General features: G+C 34.0%; 1 protein-coding gene across 12 annotated transcripts in view; it reads right to left on the minus strand.

Moving 5' to 3' along the window:
• The window catches only part of FBXW7 (F-box and WD repeat domain containing 7), a 204,503-nt gene that overhangs the window by 30,573 nt on the left and 158,331 nt on the right, over positions 1–15,599 (minus strand). The window contains exon 1 of one of the 12 annotated variants that reach the window (XM_082389908.1): positions 1,031–1,535. The exons of 9 other annotated variants lie outside the window; for them this stretch is intronic. In XM_082389908.1, coding sequence (XP_082246034.1) covers positions 1,031–1,291 — 261 coding nt within the window. In that variant the 5' untranslated portion in view covers positions 1,292–1,535. Of the gene's footprint in view, positions 1–1,030; positions 4,984–12,187; positions 14,931–15,599 lie in introns of those variants that run through there. 2 more of the 12 variants (XM_082389900.1, XM_082389901.1) reach the window with 2 other exon arrangements.

Here is a 15,599-nt window from a genome sequence, read left to right on the forward strand (position 1 = left end):
TGGTCTTATTTCAACCCTTCAGAAGTTTCTGTGCTCATAACATTGTTTTAAAGTGATTCCTCTCAAAACCCATTATTTTCTTTCTCCCAATAATTTTAATAAAAAGCAAAAATAAATACTTTAATACATTGGTAGCCACATGCTTGCATATATATAAATTATAGACACACATGTACACATACACACAAATGTATCCATCAGGAAGGTCAGTCAGTACAGATTACCTTAAAAATCTATTCCTTATAACTTCCACAAACCCTCATTTTCAAAGTTGTTATGATAAACTTTGATATTCACTGTAATTAAGTTTGTAATACTGGCTTTCGGAACTTCCCTGGATATCTTGTAAATATATTGGTGCAAATGCCATTTGCCACTAAAGCAAACTTTATTTCCATCTTAGAAATCCTTCAATGAATAAAAATGCCTGAAATTCATATCAAGGGAACTGCTGTGAAAGGATTTTTAAATTTAGAATATTTTATAAAAAAAGCACTTTCTGTATGACTATATATCTTTTAAATATTATATTGTTTACTGAAAATACTGACTTTAGAACCAAAAATCAATTCTGCAATTTTGAAGGGGTACAGAAAGTAAATATAACCTCTTTAAATATAAATCCCCAATATTCTAGCGATTCTACACTTTGAGAGGCAACTAAAGAAAAAAGAAAAACCTATATATAAGGTATAGAAAAATTAAAGGCAAAAGGTTCACTAAAAGCTAACTAAGGATAGAGTATTTCCAGGTCAGCATTTAACGGAGCCACATTTCTAAAGTCCGAATATATTTTTAGAGGAAAATTCTCAGATTAAAATGTACATTTTATTTTAAATGTAAAGCTTTTTCCAGTTCACGTTGTCTTTCCATTATTTGCTTACATTCATGATATAAAACAGAATACCAGACATCCAGCCACCCACCAAAATTAGAGGATACTGCAGCCATCTCTGATGATACAGATTTTCCTTCTCAGGCAGGCACACACACACAATCATACAACACAGGAAGAAAACAGCTTACTTACTTTGTAAAAAATCATTTTTAGTGTGCCGTAGAAACCCATATTTTCTGGATTTTTCCCCTTCAGTGATTCTGTGCCCCCGTGTGTCCGGCTGCTTGGCAGTCTCTGACAATATAAACCTTTTTCAGGTAGGTATGTCACAGATTCTAATGTGGACATGCTCAGGCACGTCAGAAAAGGAAGATTAGGGAGCAGAACCGGCAACAAAACTCCACAGTAGAGGCAAATGCAGCTCAGTATCAAACCGCTTCTTGGGACGCACATACATACATGCAGCTTGACTGAGGAGAACTCAAGGGAATAATGAGAGAGAACCGAGCAGATTATTGGAGGAGACTCTGCCCTGTCAAAGCCTGGCCTGAACAGATTCCTCCCTCAGCAGCAGAGGGATCAGATTACATCTTCCCTTGAACACAGAATGGTGCAGTCCAGGATTCAGCAATGCAGACTGCACATCAATTACATGGTGATCCGCTCCAGGGAACCCGTAAGCACACAGCGCGCTGAACAGAGGGAGGAGGTGGGCAACGAAGGAGACCGCCCCCATACCACAGCCCCCTCTCTCCCCTTTCAAACTTTCAGGAGGTTATTTTTGTATTTTGTAAAACCTGCATTTTTGAAGAGTTTTAAATGGCAAGCATCGTTTCCGCAAATAAGTCCTTTCAGAAACATTTTGAAAATGGAATATATTTTCATATGGTCCTCCTAACGGAAGCAAAGCAGTCTATTTTCACTAACTGCTACCCTATTGCAGTCAGTCCTGGCAGAGACTGATCAGGTTTTTCAAGTAGCTTGGACGGTCCAAAATGGGCAATTCCAAAGGGAGGAATTAGATATTCTTTGGGGCGATTTACAAAAAGGTAAACCAGTTTGGAGCATACGGCATTTGCAGAAATTATGTAATAAGTTATACTTCAACCTGTATATTTCTTATATTAAGATTTAATGTAAATATTCCCTTTGCTTTCCCATTCCATTCATTTAAAACATAGTCTTCAAGAAAATTACCACACACTGCCAATCCTTACTAATCATGAGAATATCTTTTTATGATTAACAAACTAAGTATATAAAGTCTGGCTGAAACGTTCTGTTTCTCCCAAGAGAGCAAAAACTGTGCTCATTGGAGAGTCTTATAATTATTTGTTCATTTACTGTTGAGTAAACAGGAGGCACTGGACTTCTACCTCTAAACTTACTTTCACAATGTGTACTGCTTATCATTAAAAAGGTATTTTATAGAATAACAAAGGTACTAAAGTTTGCCTGAAGGCAACCTTTTTCTTGGAATGACTACTAGGCAAATCTAGATATTTCATAGCTCAACTTGCTACAAAACCAGCTTCGTAGGCAATTATAAGATTCCTTGGACTAGAAAGGCCCATTATTAAGGGCCTAGTTAATTAACTCCTACCCTCCCTATTAACTTTCTTTATTACAAGTAAACTGTGTGCCTATAGTTACTTAAGTACTTAAAAAGTTTCTTCAGGAAAAAAGAAATACTATTTTGACTTACTACATTTTAATACTCTCTGCTATGGTAATAAATGACTTTTGTTAGAAAAATGATTCTAAATACTGCATAAAGTAGTATCATAATTTTAAAAATAAATGTTTACCTTTTTAATTAAGACATTTAGTCAGTATAACATCTTTTACTTTTTTTTTTTTTAAACATCTTTATTGGAGTATAATTGCTTTACAATGGTGTATCAGTTTCTGCTTTATAACAAAGTGAATCAGCTATACATATACATGTATCCCCATATCTCCTCCCTCTTGCGTCTCCCTCCCGTCCTTTACTTTAAAACATAAATAAGATAATCTAAAATTTTATGAAAATGTACATCTTGGGTCTTCTCCTGGAAGTTATAGTCTACATATTATCTTTAAAAAAAAAAAAATCCCCTTCCTGGCTCTTAAACTAATTCTTACCCTCAGAAACAATATGTACATGTACCCAGCAAAAGTTAGTTTTCTAAATAAACAATTAGCTTACTTCAAAGGAAAGTTCCTTTTAAAAAGAAATCTCTTACTCTTAGGAAAAAAAAATCCCAAATGTTAGGAACAGACCCATAAACCCTTTTATTAGAGCTTCAGAGCACGCAGGATTTAAAAAAAAATAAAAAATAAAAAAAAGGATACACCCTCCCCCTATTCTGGGCTGTCTGAAGAAACTAATTGTAAAATGAACACCTGAAATTTCCTCTAAAGCTTGTCGGAGGACAAGGAGACTACCTACCAGTCACATACTGGTATATACCTTGACTTCAATTGAAATCATGTCCTACCTCTAGTTGAACTAACCTTTTCAAATTAAGTCTACTCAGTTGAGGACACAGACCAACTTTAATAAACCAGGAATGCTGTCTCAAAATCTAGGATAGTTAAAGAAGAAAATATCTTAACTTTGTACATTCAATGGAATGCTCTTCTGGTTACATGGCTCCTATGTATGGCTATGAAGTTACAGGAAAACCTGATTCCCACAAATGTATGTTTATATGTAGGTGTGTATATTCATATTTTATTTTTAAATAGGTAAAATATTTATCTGGCTCAAAAATCAAAATGATATGCAAAAAGTAAACACTGAGAAGACTTTCCAACACTCCCACCCACCCATCTACCATGGTTCCCACTTGGAAATGATTTTCATTAGTTTGTTTATCCTTTAAGTGAGAATGTGTATGCTTATAAATACTCACAAAGACTTAATTTTTCCAAATATTTAAACAATTCTCCCTAATATCTTGTTTATAATGTTAATTTGAACTGCGAAGAAAGAATTTTCAAGCAAAGCTAGTCAACCAAGTCTCTAGATTTCAAATTAACAGAATAAAATGAATGATTTTCAATATTCTCTAAAGTACTAGGAATGAAAATTGTGATCTATTATATTATTTTCATCATAATCTATATATGAGCAAAGCAAATGAAATCATTCTCAAATTCCTGTTTCTGGGAGTCTTGGCTAAAATACAAACATTTAAAACTTTATTCAGAGATTTAAGGTTTTTAGTAATATGACTGAAAAAGGCTTTGTGTGTGAATCTTTATCTATCTTATCCCTGTGGTAGACAGAAACACTGTAAAACTGAGATCAGTCCATAATCTATGTTAAATAAGTTTACCAAAAAAAGTATTTTATGCTTTATGCTAGAATGTTAGCTACTAAGTTCACTGAAAAAGCTAGCTAGTTAATCATTATAGCTATGAAAATACTTGTGTTTGTCATCCACATTTTTAGAATTAATATCTCAGTGTATTCAATATCATTTTCACTACAATAAACTAAATCTTCATGTAATATCAGCTAAGCAATGAATTTCCCATTCTATAAAGAATTATTTCTTGTGCTGACAGACGTGCTATAAACCTTGCTGAAAATCTATTAGTAAGGGAGTGACTAACAATGAAGTCCTTAGATTATAGCCTATCTGCTAATTCAGACTCAGTGCTCATTTCATCACAACTCCATTGAGCTAGGTGTATGAGGAATGCATGAGAGCAGGAGCTTGAAAACTGAAAAACAGCACAAAGATATGAAGATGTACTGCCCCAGAGTGTAAGCCTCTGGGAAACAGTAGCAGTAGAATGATTAACTTGTGAGCTAGTATAAGAGAAATGGCTCTTTCTAAACAATTGGTGGGGATGACTAAGTTTTGAGAAGAGCAAGCTGTGGTTATGGGCAGAAACAAAAAACAATCTACATGTAAATAGTGAGAAAAATACAAACAGTAAAACAGTCTTCATGTATCACGTATCTTCAGAGAAGTATGTATCTTTATACATGGTGCCGACAGAGGAAGGAGTCGTTAATAGAGTACTTTTCCTCACCTTGACTCTCAGAGTTCATTATTTCCATTTTAAATATACTCTTCCATTGCACTTATCATACCTCATTGTAATTTTTATACATCTCTCTCCCCTACCACTCGAAGGTTCACAGCTTTCTAAGGCAAAGCAGAAAAATGATATATAACAAATAATTAATAGTTTTGAATCACTGGCCATACAAGCAAGTAGTAGCAACCATGGTATCATTTTTCTAAAGCATAAATATATAACTAGTACTAAATTATACTTATACTTAGTGCTAAAAGTCCAACTATTGTATTATAATTAGTTGATGATACTATAAATAATATTGGTTCTTTGCATTACTTTGCCAACATTTAAAATTTTATTTCCATTTTATAATAGTAGGATAATGTGTTTATATTTGTACGTCAGTGATTTTCTTCATTACTATTATGACAACATTCTTTACTCTGATGTTACACTAAGAAAACCACCTAGCACAGTTAGCTGTCTTGCCCTGAGCACAGAATTTAGATTAGAGACAGTTTGGGATTTCAACATCAAAGAAAGGAATGGCAAGCATGTTGAGGTTGAAATAAACTTGAAGTCTCACTAACCCACAGTCATCAGGTTTCTGGGGTGCAAGTTCTTATTAAAAGGTTCACAACTGAAATTGGCAAGTTAATAAACCTGTTCTATCACAGGTATTATCTACTAAAATAGGATGTATGCCCAGAACCTACATTTTCCCTAATACAAGTAGGTGGCAGTATTGATCAATGAGCTATTTTCACATTTATTCATTCGTTACGCATTTATTTACACCAACTATGTGTCAGGCACAGGATAGTACATAATTTAAAAAACTTTTTTTTTCCCTCCATTGAATTTATGCTCAATTTAAGACAGAGAATAGGGTGATACATATACACATCTGATTCTTAGAACTCACACTGAAATTAGTTCAAAAAAATTTTTGAGAATATGTAAAACGAAACAAAGTAAGCCACATTTAGCTTGAAATTACCATCCAAGGAAACAAATATTAAAATACTACTGCATTAAAAAATATCCCAAACACTAAATATTGTAATATATAACAACTTTGTTTAAAATACACTTGTTGGGAAGTGAGGGGGATGCTTATAATAATATACAAAATCCTAACCTCAGTAAATCAAAATGCAAATCAAAGTATCACAGCTTAGACTGGTTTAAAAATTTTTTAAGATAACTATGATTGTAGGAGTGTTACTTAAACATTTTTTTCTTATTCCTGATGTTTAAAATATTTATAACTTTCTTTATAAAAATGCAGCCCCTGAGGATTTGACACAAATTACAATATTGATTCAAGATAAAAGTTCTTTTCATCCCTTAGTTTGGGCCAAATTACTGATCTGATAAACATGCACAAATATATGTATCTACCAATATATAAATATAGACACATACAGAATTTCACACAATAATGCAAGTTAAGAGTTCTATTTATCACAGGCACAGAAGAAAATAATGAAGATGGGAGCTCTGCTTGCTTGCCCTTCTAAAATTTATATTGTTATAGAGCTGTCAGAGACTTATTACACATACCAAAACATTACTTACAATACTTCTTTGTAGACAAGCAACATCTGCAATAATTTGACAAAGTTGGTAAGTCACTCTGGAGTTTATCCTCAATTATCTAGAAAGCAATTAATCTTTAAATTTCATGCTTAGAATCCAAAATAAACTACCAGTAAGCATCTTGAATTCATACCTAGGAGTTTCCTCTCAAATTTTTATTATAAATTTTTTGTAGTAATCCCTTCAGTAAAGTAAGAAAAATATCATGGGAAACTATTTTTTAAAAGGTTAAGTTCAAGAAAAATAAAACAGCAAATATGACCCAGGAATGAATTTAATTAACATGGAGAAAGAATGAAATCAATTTTCCTTCCATGTACTGCTTAGAACCACATTTGCTCTTCTTTCTTTATCCAACTGGATATTTACGGCTGCTGTTTGTAATGTTCAAATATATTTACCTGGCTTGAGAAGAATTTCCTATAGATGTGGTATATCAACCTTGTATTTTAATATTAAAATAATCTTTCATTTTAAGCACTGCTTAAAATTCTGAAATTAATTTCTTATATTAGCTACTAGTCATGACTAAAAAGCTTTGAGAAAAGAGATAAAGGCTAAGAAGTAAAAAAGTTATATCCACTGAATCAACAAAAAAACCACTAATAGCAGGAAGCCATTGAGTGTAGAACTAGAAGGGATCTTGGAAATCATCTAATCTAATTCTCCTTCGTTTGTGGAATGAACCTAAGTTTTGGAATCGGAGAAATCTGAGTTTACGCCATTACTAGAGTGTAATCTTGGTAGGGGTTATTTGACCATGATGAGTTCCAGTTTTCTCTTAAATGTGGTGGTAATACCATTTACCTTACCAACCTAGGCCACACAGTCATTGTGAAAACACAGAGGTGCCCCTATAAAATAATAACTATTATTTACAGGTGAGAAAGGTGAGGTAGAGAATTGTCTTGCTCAGGGTCATACAGCTATTTTAGAGGCATAGGCTCCAGTCCCAAGTTCACTACTTTTAACTGATTTCCATTAGCTATGTGATGGCTCAAGTTCAGCTAAAAAAATCAGACATTACTAAAGAAGGAAAAAAGTGTTATATTTTGCAAATAGCAATTAAATATGCAAACCACAACTAAATCTTGATTTATTCAGTTCATCGACTGAATATCTAGGTCTATGTAACTATGCTTCTGCTACACTTGGGAATCTGAGGCAAAGACATGGTAATTGGGGAAAAGATAACAGAAACGGACAGAAAGAGTTAGCTTAAATGAAATCAATCAATTAAGAAAAAATCACCCACTATCTGCAAAATGCTACTGAAGTCAAATAAAAACATTGCAATAACCCTCCACCCCTAAGATACTTAAAATCCAACTAGCAAGACAAGAGACTAATAGAGAATAATATTTGACTGGATATCAGTTGCCAAATTGGGTAGTGTAAGAAGTCAGAAAATGGAGAAATCATTTAACTAGTCTGAGATTTCATAAAACATACGATCTTGCTTCTAAATTTAAAAGACAGAAGTTTGGTAGATGTTGAGGAGATAGAAGGAAATTATCATCTGTGGACCTAAGATATATGTGGAAATGCCACAATCATTAACTTGACGGATTGACAACATCTATAAGACTTCTAGCAGTCACTAGTCTTTATAAGGCTCATTAGGGAATAACCTTTTTAATACTATTATCTCCTAATTCAAACACTTAATATTACAGTTAAAATAGTCTTTAACTTACTAGTAATGGTTTCTTCAAAAGTACTTCCTGCCATGACTCATCCTTCCATTTTAGGGCTAATATGTGTCTTTCTGTACAAGGAGAACTTTACTGTGTGGGTGTGAAGACTGTAGACCTTTTATTTTAGTTACAAACACTGACTATGAAGGGGTCCTTCTGTTTCCAAAGGTACTCATACAGAAATCATATATAAAAGCAGGTTGTACTCTTGAATATAGGGGGGAATGGTGCAGATATAAGAAAGTTCTTAAATAAACATTCAAATGTCATATTCACCAAAAAACTTTATGAAAAGACAATAAAAAATGTAACTCAGGGCCAAGGTGGATACCTGACTCATTCTCACCAACATGTGGCCAAAAGGACCTCTACTATTCAAAAACACAGCTTGCTTGGAAAATGAAATACTTTGTCTTGTTCCACTCCCAGCCCTTTCTTCCCATGCCTTGCCCCTCCAGCCTCCAGACTCAAAGCCTCCTGCTAAGGAATAGATTTCAGTATAGAGCACTCTGAAGGCACAGAAACTGTTCACCATATACAAAACTAGGAGAAAGGTTACTGTAAAGTAGGAGTTGTGAGATTCAAACACATGATAAAAAGTATGGTCCTTTTGAAAATATATACACATATATTTAAGTATGTGTGTGTGTGTGTGTGCACGCACACATGTGTATGGATGGGGAAAACCTACATAAATATATAAAAATGTGCACAGTGGTCATCTAAATGGCTTAATAAGAGATTTTCCTTCTTTTTCTTTTAACTTGTCAATAAACAAGTATTCCTTATTATGTGCTAACAACTGTTCTAAGCACTGGGTATAAGGTAGCAAACAATGCAGATGAGCTCCCTAGTCTCATACAGTTTGTATACTGGAGTGGGGGAAAACACACAATAAATAAACTAATAAATGAAAAAGATAATTTCATATAATGCTAAGCTCTAAGAGAGAAATAAAACAGGGTACTATGAAAGAAGTAAGTAGTTAACAGAGGGTAGTAGAGAACTGTAGCTAATTTTGAAAGGTATTACCCAGGAAACAACTTTTAAGTCAAAATGGAGTAGAGCCTAGACTCAGCAAGAATAAGGCCAATCTGGCTAGGTAAAGTGACTGGTACAACATGAAGACGGAGAGGTAACCAAGGGCCAGATCATGTAGGATCTTGGCCACGGTCAAGAGTTAGGATTTAAGGAATTCTAGTGCAATGCGAAGCCATTAGAGGATTCCGAGGATTTCTAGAATACACAATTTCTGTGTATATGTTTTAATATTATTTTTTATATTTTCAAAAATGTATATAAAATTGAAGACCACTCACAAAGTAATTCTCACTTGCTGAAACTAGACATATAGAGAAAATGCATAAAAATCTTCTCAACTCTTTCATGTCCAATTACTCTTCCATTTCCGTTATCACTTGCCACCACATACTAATTCTCAAACTTAGCACCCATTCCAAGATTCTTAAACTTGGAAAAGGAAGAGAATTGGAATAGTAGGTAATACTTAATTATTCTGTACCATGCAGCAAGCACCATTCTAAAGCCTTTATATCTAGTAACTCCATTCTATAAGAATGATGGGGTAACTACCATATCATCTCTATTTCCTTGCTCTTCCACTTTCTATGCCCTGATTTTATCTTTCCATTTGATAATTTACTCTTTTAGAGAAAGAGAGAGATACTGGGCTCAGATCTCTGTAGATTGTTAATGCATCTGCCAGCCTTACTTTAGCAAATGTCTGCAATGGTGAAAGACATGGTCACCCTTAGTTATTGGAGGTGAAATGATTTTACCCATGGTACACATTTTAAAACTGCTTCTCTGTGATCATAAAGGAATTCAGAACATAATCACTGAATCTTAAGGTTGGAAAAAGCCTTCAACTAAAGTTTAGCACAGCCTCCGTTACACTCTTAGGTATACTTTCACTAGCATGTTGTCATCCAGGACCTGGTTAACCTAAAATATGTAAATTATTCTCAACTCTGTGGTCTTCTATTAGTTGGCTTACTGATTTTGATAATTATGTTCAATTATAAATATTTGACTAGCAGACACATAAAGTCCAGATTCAAACTTATTGCACTTTTTAAAACATAACATCTCTTCCCAAATATCTTAAAAAATTTCCAGAAGAATTCAAAATGAGAAGGGATAGCTTAAACCAATCTCTTCAAACTCCAGTCATGAATCAAGGTCTCTGAACCTGAACTTATTTCCCTTACTTAAAAACATTTATTAAGTACCTATTCCATATTGGTGCTAGGCCAGTAAGAAACATAAATCACACCAGGTTCTTCCTCTAGAAAGTGTACATCATAGTGATCTTTAATCAATTCTTTACTTATTTTAGAGTAGCTTGCCTGCTCTTTAAGTATTCAAGTGTTTGATGTAGCTGTCAAGTGAGTAGGGAAGAACCTAGTAATCATGCCCCCACTACATATAAAAAGGAGGATTCTAAATATTCATTTGAGAAACATCAATTTACATTTTAAAGCAATTACTGTACCTATAATTTAACAAACTGCATTCTTTACTTTGAAACTATCAAGAATTATATGACTAGCATAACACTTACATGATCTCTTACCTTTTCAGGAGATTCCAAAAGACTGAAGATTCAGTAAATAAAATCTGAGTACAAAGAAATATTGCTGGAAATAGTCATGAGTAGGGTTTGACATAATTTTGTCTGTCATGGAAAGATTTTCAAAATAACTATTAATTTGAAAAAGTATCTGATCTACAGTAGTCTTTTATTTGCAATGAACTGTAAGATTGATGATTAGGAGTACTTTGATATCTTGGCAAGACTACTGTAATAGAAATATTTTATTTATAAGTTCATTTTCTTTATTAAAAGTTCTTTAATATTTAGCACATAACTTAAAAAATATTTACCTATAAATACTTGAGGCCTCCAAATGTTTACAAATTAACTTTGAAAGTTTGTCACACTTGAAACATGACTCTAAACAGTTCTTTGTGTAGGATGGATATCAGGGTTTCCCCACCAGTTGCATGAAAGCATGGTATGTAGTGACGGCATGCTGACTATTAAACAAATTTGCATACAACTTAATTAAGAACTGCTCTATGCACACAGCTGGTCTGTTGGAAACTGTTACATGGTGGTATGAGAGCACTTCAAAAAACTAAATCTAAATTTTATTTTTATTGAGTCAATGCATGTTCAAACTTCTACAACATGAAAAAAAAATTCTATGAGGAACAGCTTAAATCTACCAAAGAATATAAAGTTAAAGCTAGCAAAAAGATGTTGAACTTTAGAATATTCTTAAAATTGTAATATTTTGTTAGCTCTTAGGATAAAGACAGATGGACACACACACACACACACACACACCCCTCTTCATTTTAAGCCTTTCCTTTAAAGTTATTCTATCAGGAGACAAAAACAGCAAATTAAGAACTTAGAATTTTTTCCAGAGATGTTGAATGAGGTGATATTAATCATCATGATCACAATGTAAAAAAGCAAAGACTAAAATTAGATGGTATTTTCTAAGATATTTTTACTCAACTAGCTTTTATTGAACAATTATAATAAACAGATTGTTAGGCCAAGGTGTAATTTACTCCCCACCAATTCATTTATTTCAAAGACCTTAACTTTGTGAAGTTCACTCTGTGTGTTTATATATAGGTAGCAAAGGAAAAGGAAATTACTGTGAGAAAAATTTATGGTGAGCTTCTAACCCCACATTTCATTTCAATATTATCAGTCTCATCCAAATGAATCCTGAGTCGTATAATGGTTCGCTATTTTCTGAACAATGAAACAAGAGGTGGAGAAAAACTAAACAGTGACTCAAACATTTTATTTTTATAGATCTAGACCTACCACATTCTAGAAATATTTAGCCAAGGTTACTGAAAGCCAGATGACTCCAAGCAAAAAAGGATGCAAAATTGAGCAAGATGTAGTCTCTATCCTGGAAGAACTCCCCAATTCAGAGGGAAGGACAGACAAATCAATAAAAAAATGACAAAGCAATATAACTGATAAATAAAATTGCTCAATTTATACGACAATACACAGACCTAGAAAGAGGAAGAAATAAATGTTAATTGTTTAGAAATAAATGTCACACATGGCAATATATTAAACCAAAAGAATAAAGGAAAAATAAACACTAGATTTTATTCTGACTTGAGTGCTCCTTCAGAGCTCACTATCAAAGATACTATAAACTATTCAACTTTGAATAAGCAACTCTTAAAAAAAAAATGATCTCTTAAGAAAATGAAATATACAGGGAAGAGAACTTACTATACGCCAGGCACTCTTCTAGGTGCTTTACTTCTATTAACTCACTGAAACTGTGTTAACAATCCTGTGAAGTAGGTACTACTATTAACCCATTTTACAAATAAGGAACAGGCACGGTGAGTTTAAGTAACTTTCCCAAGGTCACACAACTATTGAGTTGGTAACAGCAATTTAACCACAGGGAGATCTTGGTCTCCAGTTTATAGAAAATGAAATAGGGTTTTCTACATATATAGCAAGAAGTATTGGTAGTTAAGAAATCTTTGGGATGCTTCCTGGGCAAATGTGTGATGTATGGATGAAATTTAAGTTAGACTCACAGTAGACACAGAGAAAGAAAAGACAAACTAGGCAGCTAATTATGTACTCTGATACACTTTATTTGTGGGAATTTACTAAGAGCAACTTGACAAAGAGTTAACACACTACTGCCAATGCTTCCTTGGTGAAGAACTGCTCCAAGATGATGGCATCTTGGACATGTACTGAGGCTAGGCAGCCATCAGTAGGCAGAGTGGAAGAAAGCCTGATGGAAGGTGCTCACAACAACACATGGGTTTTGTCTCCTTTTCCCAAATACCCTAAGAACTTCTATCTCCTACCCTTATTTCTTCATGTTCCATGCTTTATTTCTCCAAAATGTGAAATAATGAAAAAGAGCTGAGAACAGAATACACGAAAGTGTCTTCACTGGAAGGTCCTTTCAAAGAGGCTACTGGGTCTCTCACCATTACCAAAATGATCTGAACGCTATAGTAGATAGGCAAAAGTTATTGTATACATTATAACACTTATTGAAGGAACTGCTTCAAGTGATCTTTATTGGTTACTCTAACCCAAATACACTTAACCGGGAATTATTACTTCTATTTGATTTTTAATTTAGTTTAGTTTAGTAGACAGCCTAAAAATACTTATTAACCAAGTACTGTGTACGTGTGTGTGCATATACATACACACACACACACAGCACTTTTCCATCTGAGTACATACAGAACATACTCTTCAATATGGGATTATCACTTTGGCCGTGTTTCTTAATTTCATCACATATGACCTTTTTCTAAGAGCCAATCCATCTTTAAGAAATGTCAGTTTGATCCATGTGTGGTTATCACTTTCTAGCAGTAAACACCATTGTCGATACATGCATATCTCTATGAGTCTACCCTACACTTTATGGTTTCAACTATCTCTAATTACCTTTATTCTAAGTAGGATACACAATTACAACAAATTTAGATTTATATGGTTATTTTAATCTCCCACAGACACTCATTCACTCAACATTTACTTGGTTGCCTATTATACACAAGCTAAATTAAGTATGGTCTCAGCTTCATGACTGGAGTTCACAGTGTAGTAGGGGAGAAAGCATAAACAATTAAAACAGAGCAAAGCTGAAACTAGTAAATGCTACACAGTGTTAGAAAAATGCATAATGCTAAGGTTTTGACCTAGTTTGGGGGTTCAGAGAATGCTTCTCTTCTCTAAAGGAATGACTAAGCTGTGCTGTGGTGGGGGAGGGGCACCCGTAGGGCTGCAGTGCACAGAATAAAGGTATTATGGCAGGTGCAAGATGAGGCTAGAGAAGTAGACAAGGGCCAGCTTATGCAAGACCTCATAAAGGATTTTGGTCTTTACCATAAGAGTAATGAAAAGTAAAGTCAGTCAAGGGAAGGGCATGACCCAGATATACCTCTTGCAATATCATTCTGAATGTAATGTTAAGAACAGAATGGGGGGTAGAAATAGAGACAGATGCGGAGAACAGACGTATGGATACCAAGGGGGAAGGGGGGTGGGATGAATTGGGAAATTGGATTGACATATATATATATATTGATACTATGTATAAAATAGCTAACTAATGAGAACCTGCAGTATAGCTCAGGGAACTCTACTCAATGCTCTGTGGTGACCTAAATGGGAAGGAAATCCAAAAAAGAGGGGATATATGTATACGTATAGCTGATTCACTTTGCATACAGTAGAAACTAACACAGCATTGTAAAGCAATTATACTCCAATAAAAATTAAAAAGAAGAAAAGAAAAAAGAGCAGAATGGGGAAGTAAGTGAGAGTTGATGTGGAGAGACTGTGGCGGAAGCTATTCCGTTAGACCATGCAAGAGATAATGTTGGCCTGGACTAGCTAGGTGCATAACAGATGGACAGAAGTGAAGAGTTATGAGATATTTAGGACATAAAACTCAAAGGATTTGGTGACAGATTGGTCATGGGAAATAAAGGAGAGGTAGTTAGTTATTAACAATGACACCAAAGTTTCTTACTTATGCAACTGGATGGAAGATGACAAAGGACACTGAACAAGGTCAGTGTTTGTCTTTGTTTTCTAGAGTAGGGACGATCACAAGTTCCATTTTTAGTCTTATTTGGTTTGAGGTGTCTTTGAGACATCCAGGTCTCAACTCCTATCATGCTCCAACTGGCTCTGGAGCTCAAAAAGAGGTCTAGATTGAAGATAAAAACATGGGAATTAACTGTGTATAGGCCATCTCCAATTTCCTTCGCAGAGCCACCTCCTCCCCATTTTAAAGCTGTGAATCACAGTGCTTGAACCCAACACCCTGTCACAATGTGTGCACATTAATTATTTGTCTCTCTTCCCCATTAGACTGTAAGTTCCATAAAAGCAGTGACCACGTCTATTTTGATTCCTATTGTATCTCAGCTCCTCACACAGTTCTTGTACATATCAGGGTATCAATAAATAATATTTATATGAGATAATTAAGAATGTGAGATACACTCTAATCTACAATGACAGAAGTACAGAAATAATAACTGAAAAATATTAATAGGTAAACAATACATTTCACGTATTTATTATTTATTTAGTATTGCACTATACATATTATTACTTATAATATTTTATATGTTTTCCCCCTCAGGGAAAAGTAATAAAATTTTCTACATATTTATCAGTTACACAATTCAAGTATAAATTAAATTGGAAGAAAATATACAGTTTGATATGCAATGAAAATGCAATTATCTTTGTTGTTAAAAGCCACCCTGGTTTGGGACTTCCTGTACCTTTAAAAATGCCCAACAGAATATAAACTTTTACTGATAAAGGCAGTATACAGTTTTAACCACACTTAATGTACACCATTTCC

Source organism: Balaenoptera borealis (assembly GCF_965194805.1).
Source record: "Balaenoptera borealis genome assembly, chromosome: 4".
In the NCBI taxonomy this organism is placed as follows: Eukaryota; Metazoa; Chordata; class Mammalia; order Artiodactyla; family Balaenopteridae; genus Balaenoptera; species Balaenoptera borealis.